We start from the raw sequence: 16,670 nt of genomic DNA on the forward strand, positions 1-16,670 counted from the left end.
GTCTTTAGTTTATGTAAGTATACATATTGCCAACATGTCTTTAGTTTATGCAAGTATACGTATTGCCATGTCTTTAGTTTATGTATATGTATTGCCAATACGTCTTTAGTTTAAGTATACATATTGCCAACATGTCTTTAGTTTAAGTATACGTATTGCCAATGTGTCTTTAGTTTATGTAAGTGTATATATTGCCAACATGTCTTTAGTTTAAGTATACGTATTGCCAATGTGTCTTTAGTTTATGTAAGTATACATATTGCCATCGTGTCTTTAGTTTAAGTATACATATTGCCAATGTGTCTTTAGTTTATTTAAGTCTATATATTGCCAACATGTCTTTAGTTTAAGTATACATATTGCCAATGTGTCTTTAGTTTATGTAAGTATACGTATTGCCAACGTGTGTTTAGTTATGTATATGTATTGCCATTGTGTCTTTAGTTTAAGTATACATATTGTTAATGTGTCTTTAGTTTAAGTATACGTATTGCCAATGTGTCTTTAGTTTATATAAGTGTATGTATTGCCAACATGTCTTTAGTTTATGTATTGCCAATGTGTCTTAAGGTTATGTAAGTATACATATTACCAACGTGTCTTTAGTTTATGTATACGTATTGCCAATGTGTCTTTAGTTTAAGTATACATATTGCCAACGTGTCTTTAGTTTAAGTGTATGTATTGCCAATGTGTCTTTAGTTTATGTAAGTATATGTATTGCCTACATGTCTTTAGTTTAAGTATACATATTGCCAATGTGTCTTTAGTTTATGTAAGCATTTGTATTGCCAGCGTGTCTTTAGTTTACATAAGTATATGTATTGCCATCGTGTCTTTAGTTTATGTAAGTATATGTATTGCCATCGTGTCTTTAGTTTACATAAGTATATGTATTGCCAGCGTGTCTTTAGTTTATGTAAGTATATGTATTGCCAACATATCTTTAGTTTATCACGCTTTGCTGATTGATTCTTTTTACCTGGGTTTAAATACACAGGTTTAAATACAAGTATCTGACACTAATTTTACTTCATTTCATTTTTTAGAGATATTTTTTATTTTTTCAAATCCCAGAATGGGCAGAACCATGTCTGTATATGTCTTTCATGTGTACTCAAACTATACAGCAGAAAATACCCCACAACAATTAACTTAATGTTGGCATGAATCATATATCTTTATGTGACTTTAATTAATCATCTCTTGTGCAGTTAATGTTTTGTTTGTGTCCATCTGATGAAAGATTCATGTAATTTTTATTTCATACATTGCATGCAGTAGATTTTCTGTTAAGTATATTTGTTTTCTTCTGGTATTTTGAGAACAATTTTTTTTATAATAGCTGGTAGAAATAGCTCCGAGTTTATATATTTATTATATGTATAATTTCTACATCAGCCTATATATAAAATTTGTGTAATGTTCTCCAATTTTGTCTTCTTGCTTCCAGTTGACGGGTGAAGTTTTAGATAATTTACTGGAGGAAAATGACGAAGATCCTGAGCTGTGGTACTTACATGGTTGGACAAATTATCTCCATGGAGACGACTACAAAGGAAATGCCAGATACTATCTGAATAAAACAAAGAAAGTAAGCAATAGAAAATGATGAGTTTAATCTGATTGATCTCACCCCCATTTTCCACAAACTATTTGCAGTAGCAAGTGATATATTGCAGTTATTTTATGTGTATGTATAAATAGTTTTGGGCTACAATGGATGTTAGTTTGTATATAAATTATGTTGCAGTCATTGAATCAAGACCTAATTATTATTGTTCTTATTCTTTGCATCTTCATCATAGGTACAACTGTTAGTGATAGATTGCTACTAGTACACTATGTTAGTTTTGATTTAGATTTTATTTCAAAATTTCTCTGCAACTGCCTTAACTTTTCCATTTTCAATTTAGGCACATTTGGCAAACACTTTAAACAATATTGCATTTTATATTTCATTTATCTCATCCGTAAAAATTTACATCTCATCCCTAAATATTTAACAGCTCACTTATCTCATCCCTAAATATTTAACATCTCATTTTATATCATCCCTAAATATTTAACATCTCATTTATCTTGTGTGTGCAAACATTTTACAGTGCATTTTCCCCTCTTTAAACATGTAATCTTTGTTAAATTTGTCAGGGTGTGCTTTAAACCAATGTGTCTTTGAAACTTGACATGTATCTGTGTCTGTCTGCCTGTAGGTGTACATGAAAAGCAAATGCCAAGATGCTGAACTGATGAAACATGTGGAAGAGCTTCTACAAGAACTTGGACCAGGTAACGTTTACACTGGCAAAAAAACTATATAAATTTGTACATGTTCCTCTTTTCATAGCTACAGCTATTCCATTGTATAACACTTTACATGTCCTATGTACAAGTCACTTACTATAAGTAACTGTGTGTGGGTGTTGAGGAAAATTTATTTTTAGCAAACACCAAGCATGAATACCATAAAAATTATGATCCAGGTAACAGTTACATTTAAACGTTTGGAGTACCTGTATGAAGCAAACTTGTTTCAGCTTCCTGATCACAAGGACTACGATTTTTGTGCTCCAGAATATAAAAATGTAAACTGCACAAGTACATACAGGTAAAACCCATTACAATGCGATGCTCAGGGTCCAAAGAATAATATCGCGATAAAAGTGGGATCGCGTTAACTTTTTTTAATGAAAAACTTCCCCATAGAAAATGTGCATTAAAATTTCAGTGTCATCAGTTTAACCAGCCGGTTGATCATATATAGTTTGTTTTGTTCGCCACGTTTCATCATATGTCAAACATACTTCAAAGACAGGTCTCCTTACATTAAAAAAATGGGAGCCATGCTGCCATCGCATTATAAGTGAACTTGCATTATAACTGGTTTTACTAGCATAATGAATGATTTACTGTGGGCGATTTTGAGGTTTCCATTTTTCTGTAAGCTTATTATTGATGTTCAATCACACAATGCCATCAATCCTTCCAGTTATCACAGTGGATAGTACCATCATGGTTCCTATTGGTATTGATTAGTTTATTACATAACTTTGGAATCAGATTATCTCACATTTTTAGAAAGGACAAGGTCCTTTTGTTCTGGTTGAGGTGTCATGGGGGGCTGCTTTCTATTGCTCATGGGAGTTCTCTTTCCTTGCACACAGAGCACTTTATAGAAAGCAAAATGTTAACAGATTCCCTGGTCAGTCTAAGTAATGGTTCAAACAATGGAACTAATGCTAGATTTAGCTGGCCAGTAATGAATAAGGTACAGAACATATGGCTTGTATTTTTAATTTTTTATGCAATATATATAAAATATTTGTCCATTTTGTGTTTTATAGGTAAAGTTTCTTTCAAAATAAAATTATTATTCTCAGTGATGTGGTTTAATTAAATTATATTTAACTTAATAAATCCAAGCCTACAACCAACCTTATAACTAGATACATTGCTTTTGAAGGCTCTTCCGTAAAATGAAAAGCAGTGGATTACAACCGTTTTTTACGATATATAATAGTACATGTTATTCTCTTAAGCCCTAGCTTTTTCCTAGATACATCATATTCATTGTGAAAAGAAAATCGTTTATTCTTCATGAAAGAAATTAACAGACATACTAAACTGTCCTCCAAAATTAAAGATTTGGAACAAGAACATTAAACAGTGTATTTGTCTCATATTAGGTTTTATTTTTACTTGGTTCAAAATATCTAAATTTGGTGGCACAAATATTAAAGAAATTGGATTTCTGGATTTTTTTAAAAAAACCCAGACAGATCTTCAGTTTTATATCTAGAAATATTTTGTACCTATTTATTTTGTTTATCCAGGCTCCCTTAGACATGAAAAACAGTCAGGTATATGAAATGACTTTGGATTATGCCTGATCTACTTGCATGGGTAATGGGTTTGGATGGGTTCTGATGTATAAGGCTGTACTGTATTGACACCTTTAGGCTTTGTAGAAATTGTAAATATATAGTTGAATATGAATTCTTTGCTACAGTGGCCTAAAATCAAAACTTAATTGAACAGAGGGAATGGCAGAGGGACAGAGATGATCCTGTATGCCCCTTCTGTTTTCAGCATAAAAGAATATTTTTGTTAAGTACTAATAATGCTTTTAGATTGCTTCAGTAGCCTAGTGTTTAGAGCATCTGCCTCTGATGCAGGTTTGAACCCTGGCCGAGTCATACCAAAGACTTACAAAAATGGTAGTAACAGCTGTCTCGCTAGGCACTCAGCATTAAGAGGTTAGTGTTAGGCCTGGTCGGCCTGGTGTCAGGATAATGTGACTGGGTGGAACATGATGCTGCATGTCTGCAACATAATGCCCCAAGTGTTAGACATCACTAAGACATGATATTTTCTCTGTTTTAAAGCGGAATTCCGCTTTCCGTCTGACTTGAATCAAATTTTCCCTATATATAGTTGTTTTTTTTAATTATCTCTGATCGGGTTTTTTTAAAAACGGTCTGTTTGGTTCCATTCCACAACGTTCCTTGTAACGTATTTGTTCCATATATTAGTTAGCCCACGACTCTGGTAAAGAGTATTCTGATTGGTCAAAAGTTTAAATTCATCCAATGAATCTTTGTGTAATGGAAACTGATGGCTATGGAAAGAAGAAGCAAGCTTGCAGCAAAAAAAATGGTGTCCCGAGTTACTGAGAGAGACCATGACACGAGAAGTTTAGATTAAGGTTTAAAAAAAATGTATGGGAATGGCTGGAGCGAAAAGTTGACCGAAATATAAACTGAATGCTAGAGGACTGGCATTTTGTGACCTCTGCTTTAGGTCAATCACGGAAGATTTTGGAATGGTGCCTACGAAAGAATCTGCATAAGGAAAAATTGAAGCTTAGAAGGCATCTGGTAAATGTGCAGTTAATTACTATAAGAATATGCGAACTGCATGTCGCCAATACAAGCACCAGCTTGAAAGGAAAAAAGGCTCTCATTGAGAAGGAAAAGAAACAATTGCACATTGAGCCAAAAAAGTCAGTCGTAAAGAAAGGCTAAACAAATCATTGCCAAAGCAGCAAAAAGAGCTCAACTGGAATATCAACAGGTTGTGTCCATCGGAGAAAAAGACAAGTGAATGTATGGGATTAATTGAATATAGTTGATGTACTTGGGCGTTTATTTTACAGATTTGTTATGAAAAGAGAGAAGTATAATATATTTGCTGCAAAAAATTGAGAAATTATTTTGACTTAATTATAATGTGAACACTGACATGCACATGAAATAACTTAAGCACCAATAGTATTGGAGAACAAATTCATGTGACAATAAATATTGTGAAATTATTCAAGTTGAAATTTTTTTGATAAGTTTGTTAGTTTTTCAAATGATTATTTTGTTATACATAAGTTGCACCAGGAGCAGTTGTTTATGATTGTAAAATGCATTTTTGGCCTGGACCCCCGCATTGGGGGGTGGGGAGGACCCCCAAACCCCACTTCCAAATTTTCAGCTTTTTTTGGGGAATACCAAAATCATGTCTGATCACTATAAGCTGACACTCTGCAGACATCATAATAACATGACTGAAAAATTATTAAGCTATGTTAAAAATCCAAATCAAACACACACACAAAGCTTTTAAATTTACAATCATTAGTAGTCGAGAAAAGTAATAGCTATTTCTATACCATATAGGTGATGAAGGGGATGTGGACAGTGAGACTGAGGTTGCTCCTGTTGGAGAGGCTGGAGATCTAGAGCAGGAAATACAGTCAGATGATGAAGATATGGAACAATGACAGACTGCTGATTGATACAAATTAAGAGCATGGCATGGTTAATTGTGGGAGTATGTAAATAATTGGGGAGAGTTCAGCAGTAGTGTTCTTGTTAACATCTGGTAGTTGTCGTAAAAAAGTATTTTACAGAATGTAACAGTTGTCTTTTACAACAATGAACATTTTTGTTGCATTAATCCAGCCTTTTGCTCACAAATTTTAGTAGACAAGTCTCTGTACTTCCAAATATATCTGCCATAGTATATACTTTTAATTAAAGAACATGTATCCATGAGGGACACTTTTGATATCCCTAATCAGAATTCTTGTCTTATTTATTAGTGCACCTGCAAATCCTTGTCAGAGGATTTTGTATAAAAAAAACTGTTGCACAAAAAGGTTAATTTGTACTGCACGAGAGAGAGAGAGAGGGGGGGAGAGAGATATGCTCATGATGATTTTAAAACATGGATATTAAGGGTTTTCATATACAGGTATTTAAAAAAAAACACCACTAATTATATATTCATATTCATTTATCAGATACCAAGCCGCATCAGTACGAGGTTGGTAGAACCCAGAAATTCAAAGACCCAGTTGAATGTGTTTGCTAATAGCCAGAAATTCAAAGACCCAGTTGAATATTGTTTGCTAATAGCCAGAAATTCAAAGATCTGGTTTAAAATGATCTACCATATGCTCTCGCTTATTAGTTAGGTACAGTTGGAAACTTCATAGACCCAAATATGGCATTGCATAATGCACTATTAGATCTGGGTCTGTGTTGTTTGTAGTTGGACCCAACTTGTGTGCATATGGTGTCTGTGAAGAAAATGTTATTTATGCCATTTCTGTCAGAGGCATGTTTATGAATGACAACCAACAATTTTATCCATGAAAATAAATTAATCTCTAGTTCATTTGGCCTTTAAAAGGTCAGCAACATGAAGGTTAATTCCTTGTTTGTTTTGTACACAAATACATTCAGAAATGAAATGGATTCTTGTCGATTCAATCATTATAGTTTATCGTCATCTATTATAAAGTTTATAGATTTATGAAAATTGATAGCTCAGAAAGGATGGAGCATACACTTTGTGCAAAGCTATTCGTTTACTTTAAAATAAAGGGAATTCATTGTTTTTATTATTTAATTTTGTTTATTTTTTTCCCCCTGTATGCATTTAAAGTAGCACTGGCAAAAGCGTATTACTAATGGTCTAAATCTAAGATGGAGGAAAACTGTTTGACACATCATCTCTAATACATTAGTACAGAGGAACTTAATCCAGGGGTTTTTTGCTTTCCAGTTTAGCAAATAATTGTTAATCAGCTGGCACTGAAAGAGTTACTAAACTTTTCCAAGCATATATATTTTATAATATTGTATCACGTTATAGGGTTTAATGACATTTTCAGCACAAGATAGGCTATACATGGCGGCCAGTATAATTGGTGGAGGAAGAACCACCGACCCTTGAGAAGCTACTGGCAGGCTTTCTCATGTACCAACGTTAGCTGAGCCTGAGACTCGATTTCATCATATACTTTTAGTTAATTAGCTTGCAGCTCAAAGAGGTGGGAGAGTTGATATTTTACTTGTTGGCACAAAGAAATGTAAACCTCATGATGAAGTCATCAAGTCAGATGTGTACAGGCATAAACCATGTTCTTACATTCGGAGAAGTGTACATCATCATACCAATATAAGGTCACTGTGACCTGTTTTTCATGCATCAGTGACACTCCTGTTAGTAGTGGTAAAAACTGATCTGTTCATGCATTCTGAGGTATTGTACACCAAGTTGTCCTTGGCATGATATATCAAATAATGTGTTAAAAGTGTCATGCCCCCACCATTCCTGGAGATAACAGTGACTGGCTTTTCATTTGATTATGTTCACTTTTTGTCAGTTTATGGATCATTGTTGCCTGCAGTCATGAGAATGCATCTTGAAGATTACACTACCTCACAGAAGTAGTCGATTGTGAATTTTTTCACTTAACAGTGACCACATTACACTTTACAGGTCTAGGCAGGTTCTTCTGGGTCCAGGGAAATTTCACTTTTACTGTTGCTTATACAGACATGGTACTTGATATGTGCCTGGATCTAGAGTATCACTGTTATTAAATGTGGGTCTTCATGATCTAATTTTTAAATACAAGTGATTATGTAAACCTGTGATAACTAATTTTAAACTGGATTTCAGCATACATCCAAGTACAGCATAATCTTAAATAAGTAACTGTGTCACTATCAACTTGACAAATATAAAACTCTTGTGTCCAAAATTAAATGTGTAGGTAACTTTTATGCTCTTTTAATACATGGGCATTTAACTGTTCTCCTAGAAGCATTCAAAAAGATTCTCTGGAGAACTGTTTTCACCTGTATTATTTGAACCAATTCCTGGCACATCAAAGTACTGACTTCAGGAATACAGTACTACTATACCAATGCTTAATTTGAATACTGTGATATTTCATAGTTTCCACTGAATACAGTAAATGTCAACTGATGTTTAAGTTCCACAATTTTTAAAAACTTTAACATGAGATTTTAGTGATGACACAATAAGCATCACATTTGCTGTTGGAAAAGTGGAAATATGTTTTGTGAACTGCTAAATGCTGTTGTTGCAAAGGGGGTTTTGTCTTGTGAACTACTAAATGCTGCTGTCAATGGAAATGTGAACTTTGTTTTCCTGTGAATTGCTAATGTTTTTTTTTTTTTTTTTGTCTTGTCAAATGCTAAATGCAAGCTGAACAAGACAACAATAACTTCATCTAGGTAATGAGCAAACGACAGTATAGCTTTATCTCCCCATCAACATAGGTATCAAATTTTTTCAAAAGACTGCATTAGTCCAAAGATTATATCATCTGAACTTTTCTGGAATAATAAAACTGGAACAGGAAGACTTGGTTATTTTGAGATTTCATTTATTCAGCTTTGATCTGTGCTGCAAGAATTATGTGTCTGTTGTCAAGCAAAGTCCATGCAATAGGCAATGTGGAATCATTAGCTACATGTGTATGCTTTGTGTAACAAAGCAGCGAGTAACAGAACAGTACATTACCACCTGAAGAGTGTCATTCCATAAGCCTTTACTTGTGAAAAATGAGGGTGCAGTTTAATTTTGATTCATTTCCCTTGATAACTCCAATAGATATTAACTTTTCTTTACAGTTAACATGGTTACACATGTTCATTCATAAAGTTCTCATTATGAAAAACAATTTACATCATAAAGTTCTTATTATAAAACACAATTTACATCTTTATCAGCAAGTGTGTGTGTGTGATTTGAATTTTTAATGTAGCTTTAACAATTTTTCAGTCATATCGCTACAATGTCTGCAGTGTGGCAGTTTATAGTGATGCCTAGCACTGGAGCATCATGTCACAGACATGTAGCATGATGACCCACCCAGTCACATTATCCTGACACCAGGCTGACCAGTCCTAACACTAACCTCTTAATGCTGAGTGCCAAGCGAGGCAGCTGTTACTACCATTTTTGTAAGTCTTTGGTATGACTTGGCTGGGGATTGAACCCATGACCTCCTGCATCTGAGGTGGATGCTCTAACCACTAGGCCACCATAGCGGTCTTTATCAGCAAGTCATTCTTACTATTTATTATTGAAGTAAAGAACAAGTTATAATCTCCTTTCTTGAAAAAAGAATTTGTTACTGCATGTCTATTTAAAAATTCTGACTATATCTTTTTGAGTGCATGCTTCATTAAACCATTCACATAAATTGCAAAACTAAACCAGAATGTGTCATCATAGTACAAGTCACATAGGTCATGCATGCATTCTTTGCCAATGTTTGCAGCAATATGCGTCATTTTTAAGATTATGATTAACATATCTTTACATGGTCTTTATTCACCTTATTTCATCAAAATTCCTTTGAAGATCATTATATAAATTCCTCTAGAAATGCTCAATGGCAATTTCAATGATAACATACATCATTTTTGGACACTATTACCCAAGAGGGATGATCCAATTCATGCCAGTTTTTGTAGTGCATTATAATGTAACAGAAAGCGCTTGCTGTTGGGAAGAAGTTGTACAAAATTAAAAAATGTTTTCTGAGAAGAAGTACTATAGAGCAGGTTTACATCATGTATAGAAAGGTAAGCTTCTTTAAGACAGGATTCAAATCATGTATAGAAAAGTAAGCTTCTCTATGACAGGATTCAAATCATGTATAGAAAGGTAAGCTTCTCTATGACAGGATTCAATTCATGTATAGAAAGGTAAGCCCATCTATGACAGGATTCAAATCATAATAAGCAGTTTTTTTAAAAAAAAATTATGTAATGGTGGCCGTTATCTGGTGGCAGATCAGCATAATTTGGATACATTTTAAAGAAAGCCTTTGTTTTACGCCAGGATGTTTTCTGTCAAATTTTGCTAAAACTCTGTTCAGCAGTTTTTAAGTAAGTGTTGATTACAGGTTTCAATATTTAGTAACTGTGGCCATAGTGGATTGCTGGTATCTAATGAAAGAAGGTGAAAGGTCTTCACCCTGCAAAATCATGTGCAAACTGCCAAAGTGGGTTTGAGAAGCTGTCAATAACAATTGTGAACAGATGACGCACAATGCATAAAAGACTGGGCCTTATAGCCAAGTCGGGTAAAAATCATGTCTAACACAATTGAAATGCAATGTAGTCTGTTAATACAGACTTCAAGCACAGTTTGCAAACTGACTGATTTGCCCATGAATTCTCAAATTAAATTCTGTTAAGAAACACAAATTCCATATAACCTTTCTGTTTCTTCATAATTAGTATAAATGGCTCTAATGTCAGCCATCATACTTGTTATAATTTTAGTATAAGATGCACACCTTTTATCAATAATACAATCAGATACATGTACTCTTAAGCATTTGTTTATTCAATACACCATCACTTAGCTTTATACAGAAAATAACTTTACTGAGCATACACAGTGTTTTGCCACATGCATAAGGTGTTTTTCAAGTACAATACCATATATACTGCATACGTACCTCTTGAAGGAATGCTTGAACAAATTAAAACATGTTTACAAGCTTTGCGTATAGGTTTAATTATTCAGTGGACTCCCTCTAAAGTTTCAGTGAGAATACAAATTATACACTGCAAGAAACAGCACTGACACTGAAATAAAATAGCACTGCTTAAATGTATCCATATTACAAAGTAGTTGATTATATCATTTAATTGTTCTGACTGCTTTGTGCAAAATCTTTGTTACTTTCCATTATCTTGGCAAAGAAACAAAGATTCGCCCATCTTGGCGTTGAAACAAGATGGGAAAACAAAATTTAGTAACTCAAGTGATGCTAAATAAAATATTAAAGATTTAATATTGTAACTGAGATAATAGAAATGAAATGTAAAAATGAACAAAAAATATTTCAAGTATTAAAATTAAGATGCAATGAACCAAACTAGCATGAATTTGATGCATACCTAATCTAATAAGAGTAATCTCCCTTGATAGCAGCAGCACATACATCATAATGGTCCAAAACACTTTCAGTGGGAGAGCACTCTTCTTCAATTATTGCATCTAATGCAAGTGACAAATGTGATAGCAAATATGGGATATTCATTAGGACAATAAATATACAATATGGTAGTGTACAAATGCAAATATTAAAGTATTATAGTGAACATAATTTGTGTCTTAAATGCCAACCAAGAATATATATTACATATTTTCCCATAATGTACCTTAAAATGAAGAATCGGCTACATGTTGATAATGAAAGCAATAAGCTATAATATCAAATGTAATCAACAAGGTATCTATCATCACTATGACAACAAAAACAAAATATATCTTATAAAAATCCATTTCCTGGGGAAAGCAAAATAAATTTAAATGAAAAATATGTTCTTGGCATGATTACATTATTTCTACATTTATTTTACACTGGAATAGTTGCTGGTAGGTTTTAAATGTATTCTGTTATATTACATATGTCTGAACTTTCTGTATAGACCAATATATAGATTATAATACCTGACTCATATACATCTTTATAATAATACAATATTAACTTGTATCATACTGACTTGACTAACAATCATGCATACAATTAAATGTAAGCACACTGAACAAAATGTGTTGAGAGAAAATTACAAATATAAACAGAACATACTTTTAATCAAGTCTGAAAAATAGAGTGAACAACACAAGAAAAACAACAAAAATCTTAAAATAGTCTAGGATGGATTGATGTTTTCACAATGTAAATATGAAAAGTAAATTCTCTCAGGATATTAAGAGCACCCAAAATTAAAATGTCATGTCACAACTCGTAGTGTAGGGATAGATTAGATACTAGGTTATGGATTAGATTTAAACTTGTGCTAATCCAAGATGGAAAATTTCTCAATTCAAATCAACATTTCTTGATATTATACAAAACAAATAATTCAATGAAAGACTGGGGCAGATTAGAAACCTTGATTCCAAACTGCTGGTTGCCACAGAGTAAGTCATTCAGTTGCAATTGCAAATATCTACTTGTTTACACAAAGTTGACACTCCTTTATAATATAAAAATAAACAATTGCTGACATCTAAAGACACAAATTGTCTTCTCACTCCAGCAGGCACACTCACACTCTAGTGCACTGGTCACTTTTTCTTTGGAGTCAATTTTGGTATTTTTGAACCTTTTGCAGATGACACTGATGTTGGTGTACTGACAGTCCGAGTTTGCACAACATGTGTTTGATAGGTCATTGTGGTTTGTTTTCTACCACCCACTTGGCGAGTTTCACTTTGTACTGTTGTATAGACCTCTGGCTCACTGGTCTCAGAAGTCTCACTGTCTGTTGGACTAAATGGTCGACTACTAGTACTGGCCCTACTTGAGCTTCTGCTTGCTGGGGTACCTGTAAATCACAATTAGTCAACTGTACATTTCCTACATAATAGATGTAACATGTACAAAGGTCTGAAATCTTAAGAAATTTTATTTTGAGAAGTACAGTTGGAAGATAGTTTTTTTTTAAATGCATAAAGAAACTGAAAGACAGTTTCTCAGATACATGAAAATAGGTATAATATGGTAACAACTTATCAAGAGTGGTGTGAACTGAACAGCATACATTTACACTGTGTTTGATAAAGTCCCCTGACCTTGACATTTGACCCAAAAATCTATATGCCTCTTTCATAGTGAAATATAAGCCCTGTAGCTTTGGCCATGGTATTAAAGTTATACACAAAACATTTTTCTTTTTTCAGTCAAACTGGCTGTGATCTTTGACCTTTTCACCACAAAACAAACAGGATTATTTCTTAACAAACATGCCATGTCCTTCACAAAGTGGAGAAGATACATGGTCTATAATTATTATTTGTATGCCATTTTTTATTTTTAGTCATGGTGACTTTCACTTTTGACCCCAAAAGTGATAAGCTTCCTCTTTGCCCCAAGTGCAAACAATCCACAAAAGTTTGGTCCAATTATGTTGTGTTGATCTAATATTATTGTGCAGAAACCATCAGCTTCTTTCAGTTAGTGACCTTGACCTTTGACCTCCAAATTAATCATGTTCTTGCTCAAAGTGTAAGCCATCTACAAAGTTTTGTAATTGAGGATGGTGGACAAACTTAAGTTGGCAACAGACTAAGGACAGAATATAATACACTCCAGTGGATATATAAAACCACAAGGTCATATTACACTTTACGGTGAATTTCAGTGTCAAAGACACTGAATATAGGTTGAAATGACTTAGTTGTGACTAAAGAGTGTAGTATTTCTCATCAATTGTTTCCATTACTCTGTGGGCAACAGTGTTTACAAAACAAAGCTAACAGTAATGGTTATCAAGGTTCACTGTGGTGAAATAATATAGGTCAGTGTCCTACTTTTGACCAAATGATGTAGCATTTACAATGAGAGACAGCTTTACACCATGATACATTACTCAGTAAGTCAAAACAGCAAAATAATGAACTAAATGCATAGTCTAACCTAGAGGAAAAGAGCTTAATGCAATGATAATCACAAATAAGTGAACCAGAAATATCGGTAACAGTGACCAAGTCTTCACTGGTGACCTGTACTCAAAATGAAATATTTACATGCCAAATCAACTGACTTTGTGAGCAAAGTTGTCTGAGAAGATGACCTAAACACAAACTGTATCAGTGTTAAAGTCTGACAGACATCATCAATCTACAAGCCAAAAGTGCTTTGCAATCTGGCTGATGATAATGATATTGTTTAGACTCCTATTTTTTACAGCTAACTATATTATAAAATTTTTGCAAATGCATGTAACTCCACAAATAATTTTTAATTCACCTAAAAAGATAACGAAAAATGACAACTGAAGCAGTAGATCTACTTACATGGGCTGTGCAGATGCCTTGGAACTGGGCTACTCTGAGATTCTCTAAAAACTTTCTTCTTCTGGATGCTCCTGGAGCCATTAGCCTCAGTTTTTGACATAATCTGTGTTACCTCTCCATCTGGAGTTGTTTTCATGTTCTCTCTCCAAGGTGTTGGATACAAAGTCTTCTCGCGAATCTGTAGAGAAATAAATTGTTGCATATTTACTATGCAAAAGGTATTCTGTTGTGACAAAAAATTAATAACAGTATACTATTAGTTAAGGTGAAATGAATATACACAAAGAAAAACAGTCCCATTATCGTCTTGCAAATCAGAAATAAGCATGAATAAGATTTTAAAAAGTTGAACATTATGATCAGTTGAAATGATAAGAACTGTGGCCATTTGGAAATCTGTCATTCTTGAGAAAATGGTCATCCAGCAAAGTTTAATGACAAGTTTGTCTAAATAGCCAACCCCTCCCAAAAAATGCTTCACCAATCATATACTGTATGTATGTGTGGATGTTGGGCAAGTCGGTGGTGTATTTTTCAACACAGAAAGATAGAAAAGATCATATCAGTTAACACTGCACATTGCACATGGTGTGCAAGTCTCCTTTTCCCATGAATGACCTTGACCTTTATTATAGAGATCTGACTACTGTATAATCAGGTGTAGACCTGGGTTTAATTTCATCAAATCTTATCTATAATGGTTAAAATGTGACAGTCTGGATAAAGAAACAGGTCATTGACTTGCAGTATCTCCTGTAGTGACCTTGACGTGGAGGGTGTGCTAGTAAGACTCAATATGTGGGAAGATTCAATATGAGAGACACTTTCAAATCAAAAGTTTATTAAAAGATCTTCACTGGTTCAAAAGTTAAATTTGCACATGGAAAGCAGTCTAAAAATGTATACAGTTCCCTTACCATGACCTTGACATTAATGTAGGAGGCATACAGATGTTATGTGACACAGTCTAGACATGACTGGTTCCAGTTATTTAAACATCTTCAGTGCATCAAACGTTATACTCCTGACAAGGGCAGAACATCTAGAATTATATTTTTCTTGTTGCAACCTTGCTCTTAAGTATAGGCCTGTGGCTAAGGTGTGCAACTTCAGTGGTTCAAATGTTATACTACAAACAAGGATATAGGTCACAGAATTACATTTTTCCCTGCCTCAACTCCGACCCTGAGACTATGCTATGGTACACATTACACCATCTGGCTAGGATATATTTGGGCAAAGTTTCATTAAAATCTCTCCAACCTTTTTAAAACATATGGGTCATGTATGCAAATGTTAACAGATGGGTAATGCCAAACAATAATACACCTGACTGGAAATGGGCATACAAAATCCAGATGGAGTGCAACTTTAACAACACAAGAAACATGTTATATTTTTTATTTGAGAAGAAGGAGTTCATTATAAATTTGGCAAGCTAAATGTGGTATGAAAGGTACAAGAATGAAAATTGTACATTGGCCAGTACAAAAGGTAAATGCAGCTGCATGTACTGGCAAATGAAAGTTTTCATCATTTTACACTCAAGACTATATAGTCACCTAAATGGAAATAAATATATTTATTTATAAGATGATAAAGATAAAAACTGAGTTCATTTCTGCTTGACCTGACTGACTTTTTTTAAACATTCCATTTATGTGAACAACTAATAATAGCTTCATTATTCTCTGTGTGTATGAGCTTATTTATCAGGATTATTATTCAGGTAAACAAGAAGGAGCAAATATGTTGATTTGGGTCAGTGTATTTGGAGATTCCTAAGTGAATCTCTTAGGTTATTGTGTTGTAAATAAATAAGGCTCATTAGATTATTATAGATTTAAAGAATCAAGGTGGGCTGCCGTTATATCAAAAGTCATAACCCAATGACCTCATGGGCTATGAAAATAAACTTGATGTGATGAGAGGAATGCCACAAGCAAAGTATATAATGTTCTTTTAGAGACCACATGGGTTTCATCTGAATGAAATCAACAATAACAAGCAAATAATTATACCTTTCAATCCAATGGCCCCATTCAAAGATATAATCCAACGGCAACAGTGGTAGAGTGGTAAAAGGTTATATCATATTAAAAATATGTGTTGAATTTTGACAAGGCTTTATAATATTAATAATTTAAAGTGTTCTACTTCTTGACCTCATTGGATATCATCCTGGAGCTGTGGGTGTTAATTTCTTTTTTTTTATATTTGGTTTTTAGTGGCACTTTAAAGACATTCTTGGCAGAATCAGTGGAGGAACTTAAAGTTAAATACCTTTCCTAGGGATACACCAAAGCAGTGGAATCTACTTATAAGAGTATATGTCAGCAGGGTGCTCAAATCCTATTCATAAACTTTGGCCATTAAGATATGAAATGTAGGTCACAGTGACCTTTTGTGTGGAAAGGGAGTGGTATTAATAGAGATACATGTAACTATAATTTTTGATAATTCTATCATGAACAGACCTTGAGAAATAAACACAACTACACAAGTTAATCAAAGGCAGTTAAGTATGAAAA

At 33.7% G+C, this 16,670-nt stretch overlaps 2 protein-coding genes across 2 annotated transcripts in view; one reads left to right on the forward strand and one right to left on the reverse strand.

The window, feature by feature from the left end:
* The window catches only part of LOC149807464 (uncharacterized), a 29,558-nt gene extending 22,660 nt beyond the window's left edge, over nucleotides 1-6,898 (forward strand). Inside the window, exons 9-11 of the mRNA XM_089966885.1 lie at nucleotides 1,454-1,594; nucleotides 2,214-2,289; nucleotides 5,667-6,898. Coding sequence (XP_089823011.1) covers nucleotides 1,454-1,594; nucleotides 2,214-2,289; nucleotides 5,667-5,770 — 321 coding nt within the window. The 3' untranslated portion in view covers nucleotides 5,771-6,898. The remainder of the gene's footprint in view (nucleotides 1-1,453; nucleotides 1,595-2,213; nucleotides 2,290-5,666) is intronic.
* A 1,780-nt stretch (nucleotides 6,899-8,678) lies between these two features.
* Nucleotides 8,679-16,670, reverse strand: part of LOC149807465 (uncharacterized) — a 496,731-nt gene continuing 488,739 nt past the window's right edge. Inside the window, exons 93-94 of the mRNA XM_089956330.1 lie at nucleotides 14,140-14,317; nucleotides 8,679-12,668 (exon numbers count right to left, since the gene is read on the reverse strand). Of these exons, the coding sequence (XP_089812456.1) occupies nucleotides 12,409-12,668; nucleotides 14,140-14,317 (438 nt within the window). The 3' untranslated portion in view covers nucleotides 8,679-12,408. The remainder of the gene's footprint in view (nucleotides 12,669-14,139; nucleotides 14,318-16,670) is intronic.

The sequence above is a fragment of the Sinohyriopsis cumingii genome, chromosome 1 (genome assembly GCF_028554795.1).
Source record: "Sinohyriopsis cumingii isolate HCF-2022 chromosome 1, ASM2855479v2, whole genome shotgun sequence".
Lineage (NCBI taxonomy): Eukaryota > Metazoa > Mollusca > Bivalvia > Unionida > Unionidae > Sinohyriopsis > Sinohyriopsis cumingii.